This window comes from Pristis pectinata, chromosome 1 (genome assembly GCF_009764475.1).
Source record: "Pristis pectinata isolate sPriPec2 chromosome 1, sPriPec2.1.pri, whole genome shotgun sequence".
Taxonomy (NCBI): domain Eukaryota; kingdom Metazoa; phylum Chordata; class Chondrichthyes; order Rhinopristiformes; family Pristidae; genus Pristis; species Pristis pectinata.
The window spans coordinates 5,765,349-5,780,887 of NC_067405.1; the positions used below are offsets into that span (position 1 = coordinate 5,765,349).

Sequence of the window (15,539 nt, forward strand, 5' to 3'; positions counted from 1 at the left end):
ACAATGCACAAGTGTGGTCCTACCAATGACATAGTTTGTAACATAATTCTACCACTCACCTACACACTAGGGGCAATTTACAATGGCCAATTAACCTACCAACTGCACATCTTTGGGATGTGGGAGGAAACGGGAGCACCCAGGGGAAACCCATGTTGCAAAAGGGAGGAGGTGCAAACCCCACACAGACACCTCTGGAGATCAGGATGGAAGCCAGATCACTGGAGCTTGAGGCAGCAGCTCCATCAGCTCTACCACTGTGCCTCTTTGATTTGTAAATAGCATGACCTCTCAGTTAGCTGTGATATCTTCTTTGGATTCTGTCCTTGGCCAAAGTGCTCAGGATATTTTGGTCAATGCACATATTTAAGCATGAGCTTCACAAACTTGTTCATCCAAAACTCCACCGCTGTATGTTAACTTGCACTGTTCCATTTACCCATCCTTTTTCCACACGATGATCAGCATTGATTCTCTGTCCTCCAACACTTTGATTTTAAAGTTGTCACCCTGGTTTTGAAATCCTTCTATGGCTTTTCCTTCTCCAATCTCTATAACCTCTGATTGCTCCACAACACTTGAGGATTAATTTGTATCTCTCTATTAGACTATCAAATGTACCAAATAACCTACCTCGGAATCTCCTGATGCGGCGAGGGTCAGCAATTCTCCTTTAGGGCTTTAGTCCTTTTACAATGTTAAAGGTGTTTCTATGTGCACATGTTGTTAGAGTCGCAGAGAATCAGAATGTGTGCACATAGTGACGTCAGAATGCTGTATTATGAATTACAATAATGGAATTTCACAGAGGAGAAGGAAGCCATTCTATCCATCCTGTTCTTACTAGTTGAAAAAAAGAGGTATTTAGGCTATTGCCAAGTCTCAGCACACATTCAGTGGTTTTGAAAGTATGGTATCTCAAGAGCTTATCCTTTCAAATGACATCACTTCCCTAATATAGCCCTGCCTCCAGTCATTGATTCATTGGCTTCTGGAAATCCTAATCAATGAATAGTCTTGAACACTTCTAATCTTAGTCAGCTAGCATTGGTGTGACTGCATTCATCCTGCACTGTGGAAACTGGTAGCCAAAGATCACAAAGGTTACCAAATCAGATTTTCTATAAGCAAGTGTTAAACCAATATAGCCAAGTTACTATCCAAGGCTTGGACAGCACCTTTCATCTTTTGAACCAGAAGGTTGTGCATTTCAAGGACTATTGAATAGACAAAGTCATAATGCAGGATGACACCCAGTGCAGCAGACACATTGCTGCAGTGTTGGAAGGGCTGTCATTCAGATGTTAAACCGTGGCCCTGTCTGCTTTCTTTAAAATAAAGAGCAGGGGAATTCTCCCCTGCATCCTGGCCAATAATTCTCCCTCAACCCACATCAGGGGGATCCTGAGATTTGAAATGGAGCATTCAGGTGGGCTTAGTGGTTGAGATTGTGTCTACTGGAGGTGGTCAGGACTGCGTTTGGCTTCTGGAGGTTTCAGTGTTGCGAGGGCTTTCAGGGCCTGGCTGTGTACAATTGTCTGTCACATTTCATGCACTGCACCAGAGGATTACACATCCAAAGTACTTCACTGGCTGCAGAGTGCTATGGCCATCTTGAGATGATGAACGGTGCTTCGTAAATGGAAGTCTTTCTTTGTGAGAGCAGATAAATAGTTACACTATGTTGCATATGTGATTGCATCGTCAGAACGACTCAGAGTACAGTGAGTCAGTTTTGGGATGCAATGTTTTGTTTGTAATGCCACAGCCGTTGCATGCCAACAACAGCCCACGTCTGGCTTCTGTTATTTTTTGGTGGTATTTACTGTAGGAGGAATATTGGCAAATGGTTACAGGAAAATGCCTGTCCTTCTTCGAACAGTGCACTGAGCCCTTTAACGTCCACCTGTGCAAGCAGACAAGACCCACATACTGAGGTTTTGTCCCTCAGAATGTGTAGAGCAGGACGGAGATCATTTGACTTGTTGGGTCCACACCAATTCAATGTAAGAGCGATCCAGCTCATCCCACTTCCCCGCCCTTCCCCTTTTGTCCTGCAGATTCTTTCCCTTCCATTCCCAGTCTCTCTTGAGCACTCCCTGACAGTGCATTTCAGACCCTAACCACTCCCGGTCTTCCTAATGCCACTTTTGATTCTTTTGCTAGTCACTGTTATCTTCATGTTCTTGACCTTTCCATTTATAGGATCAGTTTCCATCTATCTACTCCGTCTCTACCTTTCACGCTTTTAAGTACATCCATCGCATCCTCTCACAACCTTCTCTGTTCCAAGAACAGCCTCAGGTTCCCTAATCTGTCCACAAAACTAACACCTTCATTCCTGGAATTATTTTAGCGTGTCTCTTCTGTACCCTCTCTAAACCTTGCACATCTTCTTATCTTCCGGAACTGGACACAAAATTCCAGCCGTTCTGAACTACTTTTTATTAAGATCTGACATGACTTCCCTGCTCTTGTGTTCTATGCCTCTATTTATAAATCCCAGAATCCCCAATGCCTTTAAACCACTTTCCCAATATCCCTGCCACTTTCAACAAACTGTGCACATATACCCTAGATCTCTTTGTTCATGTACTCCCTTTAGAATTATGCTTTTTAGTTTACCTTGGCTCTTCTTGTTCTTCCTACCGAAATGTAACACTTTCAAAAGAAAAAACATTGCATTTATACATTCCAAAGTGATTTACAGTCAATCAAGAACTTTGGAGATATGATTAATGTTGCAATGTAGGAAACACATTAGCCAGTTGGTTAGTTACATGTTCCCAAGTAGAGATTTGATAATAATTAGATCATCTCTAATCAATAATCTGTTAGTGATATAGGTTGAAGGATAAGCTGGAAAGTTTGCAGAAAAGATTCACAAGGATGATACCAGGTCTGGAGGGCATGAGTTATAAGGAGAGACTAGATAGAGGAGGGATTTTTTTTTTCCCCGGAGCATAGAAGGCTGAGGGTCCCATTAAAGAGCTATATAAAATAAGGTGGATGGTCACAGTTTTTTGCCCAGGGTAGGGAAGTCTAAGACCAGAGGGCATGGATTTACCGTGAGAGGGGAGACATTTATGAGGATAAGAACAGGATATGTCTTATGACGATAGGTTGAGTGAGCTAGGGCTTTTCTCTCTGGGGAGGAGGAGGATGAGAGATGACTTGATAGAGGTGTACAAGATGATAAGAGGCATAGATCGAATGGACAGTCAGAAACTTTTTCCCAGGGCGACAATGGCTAACATGAGGGGACATAATTTTAAGGTGATTGGAGGAAGGTGTAAGGGGGATGTCAGGTAAGTTTTTTACACAGAGAGTGGTGGGTGCGTGGAATGCACTGCTGGCAGAGGTTGTGGGGGCAGAGACATTAGGGACATTTAAGAGACTCTTAGATAGACACATGAATGATAGAGAAATGGAGGGCTATGTGGGAGGGAAGGGTTAGATAGATCTTAGAGCAGGATAAAACGTCAGCACAAAATTGTGAGCCAAAGGGCCCGTACTGTGCTGTAGTGTTCTAAGTTATGTTCTATTTACAGGGGACTTGAGGGGCAACTTTCACAGCGGGTGCTGGGTGTGTGGAATGAGCTGCCAGAGGATGTGGTAGAGGCGGGTTACAACGTTTAAAAGACTTTTGAACAGGTACACAGATAGGAAAGGTTCAGAGGGATGTGGGCCAAATGCAGGCAATGGGACTCGCTCAGGTAGGCAGCTTGGTCAGCGTGGATGAGTTGGGCTAAAGAGCCTGCTTCCATGCTCTGTATGGCACTATGTTAACTGTTAGGCCAGAATACTTGGTGGAAATGCCCTTCTCCTTGAAATAATGATGACTGGATCTTCTGTGTCCTCCTGTTAGGGTAGACAGTTGAATGTTTGAAAGCAACCCCCCAATGCCCCCAACCACCACAACAGTGCAGCACATCCTCTGTACTTCGTTGGTTCTGTGCTCAAGTCCATGGGGTGAGGACTTGCACCTGTAATCCTCTGGTTCAACCGAGACAACTACTCAGGTCGGCATGGCTGATACGGTTTAAGTTATAAACTAATTCTCTGATGTGAGTTACAAGCAGAAAACTCTGGAGATATTCAGAAGGCTGGGCAGCATCTGTGGAGAGAGAAACAGAATTAATGTTTCAGATCAATGAATTTTCATCAGAACGAGGAAAAGTTAGAAACAAAATACAATTTAAGTTGCACAGAAGGGTGGAGTGGAGAGCAACATCTGCGTCGGAATGGAGATCAGGAGAGACTGAATGACATCAGGACTCATGGTGCTGGCTGAGAAAAAGTAGTGAAGGCTGATTAAAAAATTACTATTGCTTGTTGATTGCTTGCTAGTTATGATTAACCAACCTTTGTCATCCTCCCTCAATTGTCAACACCACTACTTGGGTCATTCAGACTTGGAAATCTACTGGATACTGAAAGGCCTGGATAGAGTGGACGTGGAGAGGATGTTTCCATCAGTGGGAGAGTCTAGGATCGGAGGGCACAGCCTCAGAATAAAGGGATGTCCCTTTAGAATTGAGATGAGGTGGAGTTCCTTCAGCCAGAGGGTGGTGACTCTGTGGAATTTGTTGCCACAGAGGGCTGTTGGAGGCCAAGTCATTGGGTGTACTTGAGGCAGAGATTGATTGGTTCTTGATGGGTAAGTGGGTTATGGGGAGAAGGTGGGAAAATGTCGAGCAAAAAGTGCCATGATTGAATGGAGGAGAAGACCCGATGGGCTGAATGGCTTAATTCTGCTCCTATATCTTATGGTCTTATGGTTTCCATCCGAGAACAGATATTCCCTTTTTTTTCTCTATCTCTACAACTTAAATTATATTTAATTTACATCTCTCGTGAAGGATTATTGACCTGAAATATTACCTTTTCTTTTTTCCTCAGATATTGCCTGAGTATTTCCAGAATTTTATGTTTTTATTTCATCCTTTAATTGCTTCATTGAAAAATAAGAATACCATCTCCAGTGCAAATGACTCTATTTAATTCTTTTCCTCCCCTTCTAGTTAAATTTCATTGGTATCACGGTGCCCAAAGACCGCTGCTATGTCCACTTTCTTGCCACTCAGCACAGGTTTGCACCTGTTTGTATCGACACTTCCCACCCACCCAAACAGGTAAGCACCTTAGTACCAAGTTACCACTGCATGGATAGATTTTCTATATGAATGGAGATCATATGAATTTTTTTAATGGATAGATTAACTTGTAAATTCCAGGAGAAATAAAGTCATTGAAGACTTTGGATTTGTGTTGAAAATGTAGCTGAATTTACCACATGCTCATCTTCCTCTGGGACCTGGTCACGAATGCACTGTCTGCTATGAAATATTGTTATTCAGACAAGGAAAGCCCTGGGTTTGATTCACACACAGTCTTGTGTTATGTCAGTGGATGCCAGTTTATGTGGCACCAATAACTTCAAATGTTCTCCCGCATCTTGATCTAGAAAGCATTTCAATCAGCTTGGGAATTGCTGCTCTCAGCCATTACCTGGTGGCAGCGTTCTGCTACTGAACTGATGACCCTCAAGCCACACATTTGAATATCAAATGCCAAGTGAAGTTAATGCATCTTATAATGTAATGCTTGGAAATTAAGCTACAAAGTTTCTGATGGTGTTCTTCCAAACCTCAAATGGACCACTTAAGACCTTAAGTTAAGAAAGCCTGTTGTCCCTAGTTAGTCTTGTCTATATCTGCCTCTGTGTGGATTATCTTGTTTCCTCCAGGGATGCAGTCCTTCAGCTTTTCCTAGAATCTCTTGGAACTAATTGGTTATTGGATTATCATTGTTGCATGTACCAAGGTACAGTGAAGAACCTGTTTTGCATGCCATCCATATTGATCAGTTCATTACATCAGTGCATTGAGGTAGTAGATGGGAAAAGCAATAACAGAATGCAGATTATAATGTTACAGTTACAGGGAAAGTGCAGTGCAGGCAGACAGTAAGGTGCAAGGCCATAATGAGGTAGATTGTGAGGTCAAGAGTCTGCCTTATTGTACTGGGGAACATTAAATAGTCTTATAACAGCAGGATAGAAGCTGTGTTTGAGCCTGATGGTACGTGCTTTCAGGCTTTTGTGTCTTCTGCCCAATGGGAGGGGGGAGAAGAAAGAATGTGTGGGGTGGGTGGGGCCTGCTTTATGTTGGCTGCTTTACCAAGGCAGTGAGAAGTGTAGATAGAGTCCATGGAGGGGAATTGTAGGTTAGTCCCCAACATTTCTGCATCCAAATCCCAGGAGAAAAAAAAATCAGCAGAGCATTAGAAAAATGGTTTCTCACATTTTCTTCCCCCACTCTTGTTTATTTTAAAATTATACGAATTGACTTGCTTGACATGGGGTTGAGGGTTAAGAGTGGTGGGTAGGCTGTCTGATGGTCAAGAATTCTCTAGTGAGCCATGAAAAGTTTGTTTGGTTTCCAGTTAGTGTGGGAAGGCAGCCCACAAGGATGTACATGTTGGGCAGACCAATACTGGGAGCATTGGGCAGAGGGCAGTTTGGGATGTTATGCAGTGAAACCTGCAATGCAATCAATCAGAGTTGCAACATCTATATTTAGTGAGGTAGGCTAGCAGTCTGTCAAGAGTGTAAATAAATGGTGTGTTCAGCCCTTTTCTTGTATCTGTTACCTTATACAGATCTACGAGCTATATAACGGTGGCTCAGTGCGAGTGATTTATGACATCCAGCTGGATTCTTTGAAAAGCATTCAGGCAGAGAATTATAATCATCCAATCTTTCAGTGTCTGAATCCTCGTGGAGAAATCAAGTCAGGGATGACTGCTTACATTGAGTGGATTTTCTCACCACTGGAGGCTAAATCCTATTCGGTATGTAATTATCCAGAGAAGGAAGAAAAAGACCACCACCTCTTGATTGTCTTTTCTGATCTCAGGACATCCCAAAGCACGTTATAACCAATGAAATACTTACGACATATAGTCATTAGTGTAGAAAGCAAGGTAGGTTATTTCCACACAGTGTAGTCTCATAAACAGCAACATCATAATGACCAGTTAAATCTGTATGGTGATCAAGGGAAAAGTAATTTTATAAAAATCCAAAAAACTGCAGGTGCTGCAAGTCTCAAATAAAAATATTGATGAAGGTTCTTTAATATTGACTCTTGTTTCTATGATTATTTTTAGCCTGTTTGAGGAGAATCCTTCTTTGAAGCTGCCTCATGCATCCTTCACATCTACCTGGGATTGCTTTGCTTAAAGTGTACTCCATAGCTATAAGATGGGGTGCCTGGCAATTCCTCATTTTGAAACTTCACTGAAGTGCCGGTCAAAATCTTGTGTTCAAGTCTCCAGAGCAGAACTTGAACACGTTGCCTTTATCTACCACTGCCTTAAACAGAGATAAGGGCAATTAAATACCAGACAACTTTGCATTTTGTATTAATGCAATGTATAAAAACAATTTTGTTTTCATCAGGTAAAATGCAGAAAATGTGGAGTCATAATATAAAATTGTATTTTTGTCAACAAATTAAAATTAGATTAAATTACCAATGAAAACTAAATCTATAAATTTTGTATGAAAAAGCAATTAATTTTACAGAATTTAAATTAATATTATTCCTATGGGTAAAACAACACTGGTCAATAGTTGAAATTTCTGGCACCAAAGTCTGGAATTAAACAGAGGAATAAAGTCTTGGTTGTATTTGGTTTATTATTTCTCAGCATTTCTTGTCCCCTCATGAGTTTGGTGGGAAATGAAATACATATTCTGGCTTTTTTTTCAAATAACATAAATTGAAAATCACATTCCTGGAAAATATGAATCAAAACTGACTGGGAACCATTTACAAATCCTCACCCTGGCCATGGACTGTGCGTGCTATGAGTGCAGGCCAGGAACGAGGTTGCAAAAGTTATTGTGCCCCGCTCCTCTGGGACTTCAAGCCCGTGGCTGAATGTCTGATAAGTGCTTCTGATGTGAGGCTTGCCACAGCAGCACTTGTTTATAGCTCTTTGACTGCATTTCCCCCCCACTCAAGACCAAAACCAAAATTTGATGAATATTTTTGAAAGCTGAAGGCTGGATTGAGGCTGGAGCCACTTTGCATTTTTTCCTAAAGTATGTAAATAAACAGAGTATGACTTACGACTAGCAGAAAAGGCAAAAATGAAATTAAAATGATTTCAGGATGCTAGCAGAGATGAAGAGTTGAAATAAAAGATGGCACGCATGAGGCTTGATTTTAACCTAAATTGCCCATGGGAATGATAAGCTTGTAGTGTAAGATTAGTGCGGTATAAAACTGATGACCACCAGGCAGGTTGGATTAAAAGCAAGGACTGAAATTTTGAGAAGGATCTTGAGTTACTCAGACTAGTTCAGAATCAGATTTATTATTACTGATATATATGACATGAAATTTGTTTTGCAGCAGCTGTACAGTGCAAAGACATAAAATGACTATGTTACAAAAATAAATAAATACTGCAAAAGAAAATGGAATAACGAGGTAGTATTCATGGGTTTGCGGACCGTTCATGGGTTTGCGGAGGGAAAGAAGCTGTTCCTGAATCGTTGATAGTGGATCTTCAGGCTCCTGTACCTCATCTGCGAAGAGGGCATGTCCCAGATAGTGAGGGTCCCTTAGTGATGGATGCTCCATAAGGATGCATAAGGAGCAGGGATTCAGATTTCTGGATCATTGGGGCCTCTTTTGGGGCAGGTATGACCTGTTCATAGAGGATATGTTGCACTTGACTCCCAGGGGGACCAATATCCTGGCGGGGAGGTTTGCTAAGGCTACTGGGGAGGGTTTAAACTGGAATTGTTGGGGGGTGGGATCTGAACTGGAGAGACTGGGGAAGAGGTGTTTGGCTCTCAAATAGAGAGAGCTAGTAGTAAGTATGATAGGCAGGTGATAGAGAAGGGACGTGCTCAGACAGGTTTGAGATGTGTCTATTTTAACGCAAGGAGTATTGTGAACAAGGCAGATGAGCTTAGAGCTTGGATCAATACTTGGAGCTATGATGTGGTGGCCATTACAGAGACTTGGATGGCTGAGGGACTGGAATGGTTGCTTCAAATGCCGGGTTTTAGATGTTTCAGAAAGGACAGGGAGGGAGGTAAAAGAGGTGGGGGAGTGGCACTGTTGATCAGAGATAGTGTCACGTCTGTAGAAAAGGTGGACGTCATGGAGGGACTGTCTACGGAGTCTCTGTGGGTGGAGGTTAGGAATAGGAAGGGGACAATTACTTTAATGGGTGTTTTTTATAGGCCACCCAATAGTAACAGGGATATTGAGGAGCAGATAGGGAAGCAGATCCTAGAAAGATGTGAGAATAACAGAGTTGTTGTGATGGGGGATTTTAATTTCCCAAACATCGATGGGGAGGAGTTTGTTAGGTGTGTTCAGGAAGGATTCTTGACACAATATATAGATAGGCCTACAAGAGGAGAGGCTGTGCTTGATTTGGTATTGGGAAATGAACCTGGTCAGGTGTCAGATCTCTCAGTGGGTGAACATTTTGGTGATATTGATCATAATTCTACATTGGCACTGGAGAGAGATAGGAACAGACAGACTAGAAAGGTGTTTACTTGGAGTAAAGGGAATTATGAGGCTTGTCAGGCAGGAAATTGGAAGATTAGATTGGGAACAGATGTTCTCAGGGAAAAGTACGGAAGAAATGTGGCAAATATTCAGGGGATATTTGTGTGGAGTTCTGCATAGGCATGTTCCAATGAGCCAGGGGAGTCACGAGAGGATACAGGAACCGTGGTGTACAAAGGCTATAATAAATCTGGTCAAAAGGAAAAGAAAAGTTTACAAAAGGTACAGAGAGCTAGGTAATGTTAGAGATCTGGAAGAGTATAAGGTTAATAGGAAGGAGCTTAAGAAGGAGATTAGGAGAGCCAGAAGGGGGCATCAGAAGGCCTTGATGGGCAGGATTAAGGAAAACCCCAAGGCATTCTACTGGTATGTGAAGAGCAAGAGGATAAGATGCGAAAGAATAGGGCCTATCAAGTGCAGTAGTGGGAAAGTGTGTATGGATCTGGAAGAAATAGCGGAGGTACTTAATGAATACTTTACATCAGTATTCACTACGGAAAAAGAACTGGGGGATTGTAGTGGCGACTTGCAGCGGGCTGCAAAGCTTGAACATATAGATATTAGGACAGAGGAGGTGCTGAAACTTTTGGAAAGCATCAAGTTAGATAAGTCGCCGGGACCGGATGAGATGTACCCCAGGCTGCTGTGGGAGGCGAGGGAAGAGATTGCGGAGCCTCTGACAATGATTTTTGCATCATCGATGGAGACGGGAGAGGTTCCGGAAGATTGGAGGGTTGCGGATGTTGTTCCCTTATTCAAGAATGGAAGTAGGGATAGCCCAGGAAATTATAGACCGGTGAGTCTTACCTCAGTGGTTGGTAAGCTAATGGAAAAGATCCTGAGAGGCAGGATTTATGAACATTTGGAAAGGTATAATATGATTAGGAATGGTCAGCATGGCTTTGTCAAGGGCAGGTCCTGCCTTACGGGCCTGATTGAATTTTTTGAGGATGTGGCTAAACATATCGATGAAGGGAGAGCAGTAGATGTAGTGTATATGGATTTCAGCAAGGTGTTTGATAAGGTACCCCATGCAAGGCTTATTGAGAAAGTAAGGAGGCATGGGATCCAAGGGGACATTGCAGTGTGGATTCAGAACTGGCTGGCCCACAGAAGGCAAAGAGTGGTTGTTGAAGGGTTGTATTCTGCGTGGAGGTTGGTGACCAATGGTGTACCTCAGGGATCTGTACTGGGACCCTTGCTCTTTGTGATTTTTATAAACGACCTGTATGAGGAAGTGGAGGGGTGGGTTAGTAAGTTTGTGGATGACACAAAGGTTGGGGGTGTTGTGGATAGTTTGGAGGGCTGCCAGAGGTTACAGAGGAACATGGATAGGATGCACAGTCCGGCTGAGAAGTGGCAGATACAGTTCAACCCAGATAAGTGTGAAGTGGTTCATTTTGGTAGGTCGAATATGATGGCAGAATATAGTCTTAATGGTAGGACTCTTAGCAGTGTGGAGGATCAGAAGGATCTTGGGGGGCGAGTCCATAGGACGCTCAAAGCGGTTGTGCAGGTTGACTCTGTGGTTAAGAAGGCACATGGTGTATTGTCCTTCATCAATCGGGGAATTGAATTTCAGAGCCGGGAGGTATTGTTGCAGCTACATAGGTCCCTTGTCAGACCCCACTTGGAGTACTGTGCTCAGTTCTGGTCGCCTCACTACAGGAAGGATGTGGAAGCCATAGAAAGGGTGCAGAGGAGATTTACTAGGATGTTGCCTGGAATGTGGAGCATGCCTTATGAAAGTAGGTTGAGGGAACCCGGCCTTTTCTCCTTGGAGCGACGGAGGATGAGGGGGGACCTGATAGAGGTTTATAAGATGATGAGAGGTATTGATTGGGTAGATAGTCAGAGGCTTTTCCCCACAGGGCTGAAATGGTGGCCACAAGAGGACATAGGTTTAAGGTGCTGGGGAGTAGGTATAAGGGAGATGTCAGGGGTAAGTTTTTTAGTCAGAGAGTGGTGAGTGTGTGGAATGGGCTGCCAGCAATGGTGGTGGAGGCGGATACAATAGGGTCTTTTAAGAGACTTTTGGATAGGTACATGGAGCTGAGAAAAATAGAGGGCTATGGGTAAGCCTAGTAATTTCTAAGGTAGGGACATGTTCAGCACAGCTTTGTGGGCCGAAGGGCCTGCATTGGAGGCTTCATACCAGGCTGTGACACAACGTCAGAATTCTCTCCACCGTACATCTATAGAAAATCGTAAGAGTCTTTGGTCACATGCCAAATCTCCTCAAACTCCTAACGAAATGGACCCACTGGCGTCCCTTCTACGTGATTGCATTAATGTATTGGGCCCAAGATAAATCTTCTGAGATGTTGATGCTCAGGAACCTGAAACTGCTCACCCTTTCTACCACGGACCCCTCAGTGAGGGCTAGTGTGTGTTCTCCCGACTTCCCTTTCCTGAAGTCCACAATCAGTTCCTTGGTCTTGCTGCCGTTGAGCGCGAGGTTGTTGTTGTGACATAGTCGTGAGTGTGGAGAGAAAGTAGAGCAGTGGACTAAGCACGCATCCTTGAGGTGCGCCTGTGTTGATAGTCAGCAAGGAGGAGACATTATTGCCCATCTGCACTGACTGTGATCTCCCTATAAGGAAGTAAAGGATCCAGTTGCAGGGGGATGTACAGAGGCCTAGGTTTTGAAGCATGCCACCTTCATTTCGACAGAAATAAGAATACCCTTGCCAGTACTTCCTACATCCCAATAAAATCTCAGCTGATGACACAAGCAATATTCATTTCAAGAGGACTAGAATATAAAAGCAAGGATGTAAAGCTGAGGCTTTATAAGGTGTTGGTCAGACCACATTTGGAATATTGTGGCAGCTTTGGGCCCCATATCAAAGGAAGGATGTGCTAGCATTGGAGAGGGTCCAGAGGAGGTTGACAAGAATGATCCCAAGTGTGAAAGGGTTAATGTATGAGGAGCGTTTGATGGTTCTGGGCCTGTACTCGCTGGAGTTTAGAAGGATGAGGGGGAGATCTTATTTCCAGAAGGCGTTCGATAAGGTGCTGCATAAAAAATAAATCAATAAGATAAGGATGCATGCAGTTGGGGGTAATGTATAAACATGGATAGAGGATTGGTTAACCAATACAAGGCAGAGTTGGAATAAATGGCTGTTTTTCTGGTTGGCAGTCAGTGGTGAGTGAGGTGCCGCAGCGATCGGTGGGGGGCTTACAACTGTTCACGATGCACATTAATGATTTGGAAGAGGGAACCGAGTGTAGCGTATCTAAGTTTGCTGATGACACTAAATTGAGTGGAAAAGCAAATTGTGCAGGGGATGTGGAGAGTCTGCAGAGAGATAGACAGTGGATAGGTTAAGTGAGTGGGCAAGGGTCTAGCAGATGGAGTACAATGTTGGTAAATGCGAGGTCATCCACTTTGGAAGGCAAAATAGAAGATCAGATTATTATTTAAATGGTGAAAGATTGCAGCATGCTGTTGTGCAGAGGGACTTGGGAGTGCTTGTGCATGAATCGCAAAAGGTTGGTTTGCAGGTGCAACAGGTTATCAAGAAGGAAAATGGAATGCTATCCTTCATTGCTAGCGGGATTGAATTTAAGGGCAGAGAGGTTATGCTGCAACTGTACAGGGTACTGGTGAGGCTGTTACTGCATGCAGTTCTGGTCTTCTTATTTGAGGAAAGATATACTGGCTTTGGAGGCAGTGCAGAGGAGGTTCACTGGGTTGATTCCAGAGATGAGGGGGTTGGCCTATGAGGAGAGATTGAGTCGCCTGGGACTATACTCGCTGGAATTCAGAAGAATGAGAGGGAATCTTGTAGAAACATATAAAATTATGAAAGGGACAGATAAGATAGAGGCAGAAAGGTTGTTTCCACTGGTAGGTGAGACTAGAACGAGGGGACAGAGCCTCAAAATTCGGGGGACTAGGTTTAAGATGGAGATGAGGAGAAATTGCTTTTCCCAGAGAGTAGTGAATCTGTGGAATTCTCTGCCTAGGGAAGCAGTGGAGGCTACCTCAGTAAATATATTTAAGACATAGTTGGATAGATTTTTGCATAGTAGGGAAATTAAGGGTTATGAGGAAAAGGCAGGTAAGTGGATCTGAGTCCACAGACAGATCAGCCATGATCTTATTGAATGGCGGAGCAGGCTCAACGGGCCAGATGGCCTACTCCTGCTCCTATGTCTTATGTTCTTATGTTGAAACCTACTGAATATTGAAAGGCCTGGATAGAGTGGACATGGAGAGGATGTTTCCAGTAGTGGGAAAATCTTGGACCAGAGGGCACAGCCTCAGAATAGAAGGACATCCCTTTAGAATAGAGATGAAGAGAAATTTCTTTAGCCAGAGGGCGGTGAATCTGTGGAATTCATTGCCGCAGACGGCTGTGGAGGCCAAGTCATTGGGTATTTTTAAAGCGGAGGTTGATAGGTTCTTGATCTGTAAGGGCGTCAAAGGTTACGGGGAGAAGGCAGGAGAATGGGGTGAGAGGGAAAAATAAATCAGCCACGATCAAATGGCGGAGCGGACTCAAAGGGCTGAATGGCCTAATTCTGCTCCAATGTCTTACGGTCTTATGTTGTTTTGACACTACTCAACCAACCGATCTATCTCACTCCTGTATCCCTTCTCATCACCATCTGCGCTCTCTAAAATCATAGAGTCGTGGAGTTATATAGCATGGAAACAGGCTATTGCTATTGCCTGTGTTTGGCCCATATCCCTCTAAACCTTTCCTATCCATGTACCTGTCTAAATGTCTTATAAATGTTGTAATTGTACCTGCCTCTGTAGCTTTCTCTGGCAGCTCATTCCATTAACCTACCACCCTCTGTGTGTAAATCATAACAAATGTTGTCAGAATAGAAAGAGCTGCATTCATTGAATTTATACATCACCTGCTCTGACTTCAACACTGGGCGGCACAGTGGCATAGCCAGTAGAACCACTGCCTCACAACGCCAGAGACCCGGGTTCAATCCTGACCTCCTGTGCTGTCCATGTGGAGTTTGCACATTTTCCCTGTGACCACGTGGATTTCCCACGGGTACTTTGGTTTCCTCGCACATCCCAGAGACTTGCGGGTTGGTAGGTTAAATTACCCCGACTGTGCAGGTGAATGGTAAAATCTGGGGGAGTTAATGAGAATGTTGGGAGAATTAAAAAATGGGATTAATGTAAGATTCGTACAAATGGGTGGTTGGCCTGTTCCCATGCTTTATCTCTCTATGACTCTTATAACTTGGATTTATATAGTACTAACACAGGAGATGTCCTCAAACATCTCACAGGATTGTTATCATAGTAAATTTGACACTTTCGCCTAAGGAGATATCAAATTTTAAGGAAAATTTCAAAGGAGAAATGACTTGGAGTAAATGTAGATCAGTGATCATAAGTAGGATTGACAGATGAAGGAGGTGCAAGGTAGATGGCCAGGCGCATTTTGGAATGACCATCTAGAAGGCAATAGCACTAGCCTGTTTCCATGCTGTATAACGCTATGACTCTATGTTGTCTGTTTTGGTCACTCTGTTGTAGAAAAGACATTGTCAAGCTGGAGAGGGTGCAGAAGAAATTTACGAGGGTGCTGCCTGGACTAGAGGGCCTGAGTTACAGGGAGAGGTTGGCCACACTGGAGAATGAGGGGTGACCTCACAGAAGTTTATAAAATCATGAGGGGTATGGATAAGGTGGACGGTCGTAGTCTTTTCCCCAGTGTTGGGGAGTCCGAGTTGGCACAGATGCAAGATAAGAGAGGAGAGATTTAAAAGAGACCTGAGGGGTAAGTTCTTTACACAGAGGGTGGTGAGTACCTGGAATGAGCTGCCAGAGGAAGTGGTCAAGTGCGTACAATTGCAACATTTAAGAGGCATTTGGATAGGTACATGGGGGGAGGGGCTTGGAGGGCCGTGGACTGAACGTGGGCAACTGGGACTAGCAGGGAGGATGCT

The 15,539-nt window shown here is 43.6% G+C and overlaps 1 protein-coding gene across 1 annotated transcript in view; it reads left to right on the forward strand.

Annotated features, from left to right (window-relative positions):
* cfap65 (cilia and flagella associated protein 65) overlaps positions 1–15,539 on the forward strand; it is a 154,146-nt gene that overhangs the window by 95,021 nt on the left and 43,586 nt on the right. The window contains exons 21-22 of the mRNA XM_052025041.1: positions 5,025–5,135; positions 6,664–6,855. Coding sequence (XP_051881001.1) covers positions 5,025–5,135; positions 6,664–6,855 — 303 coding nt within the window. The remainder of the gene's footprint in view (positions 1–5,024; positions 5,136–6,663; positions 6,856–15,539) is intronic.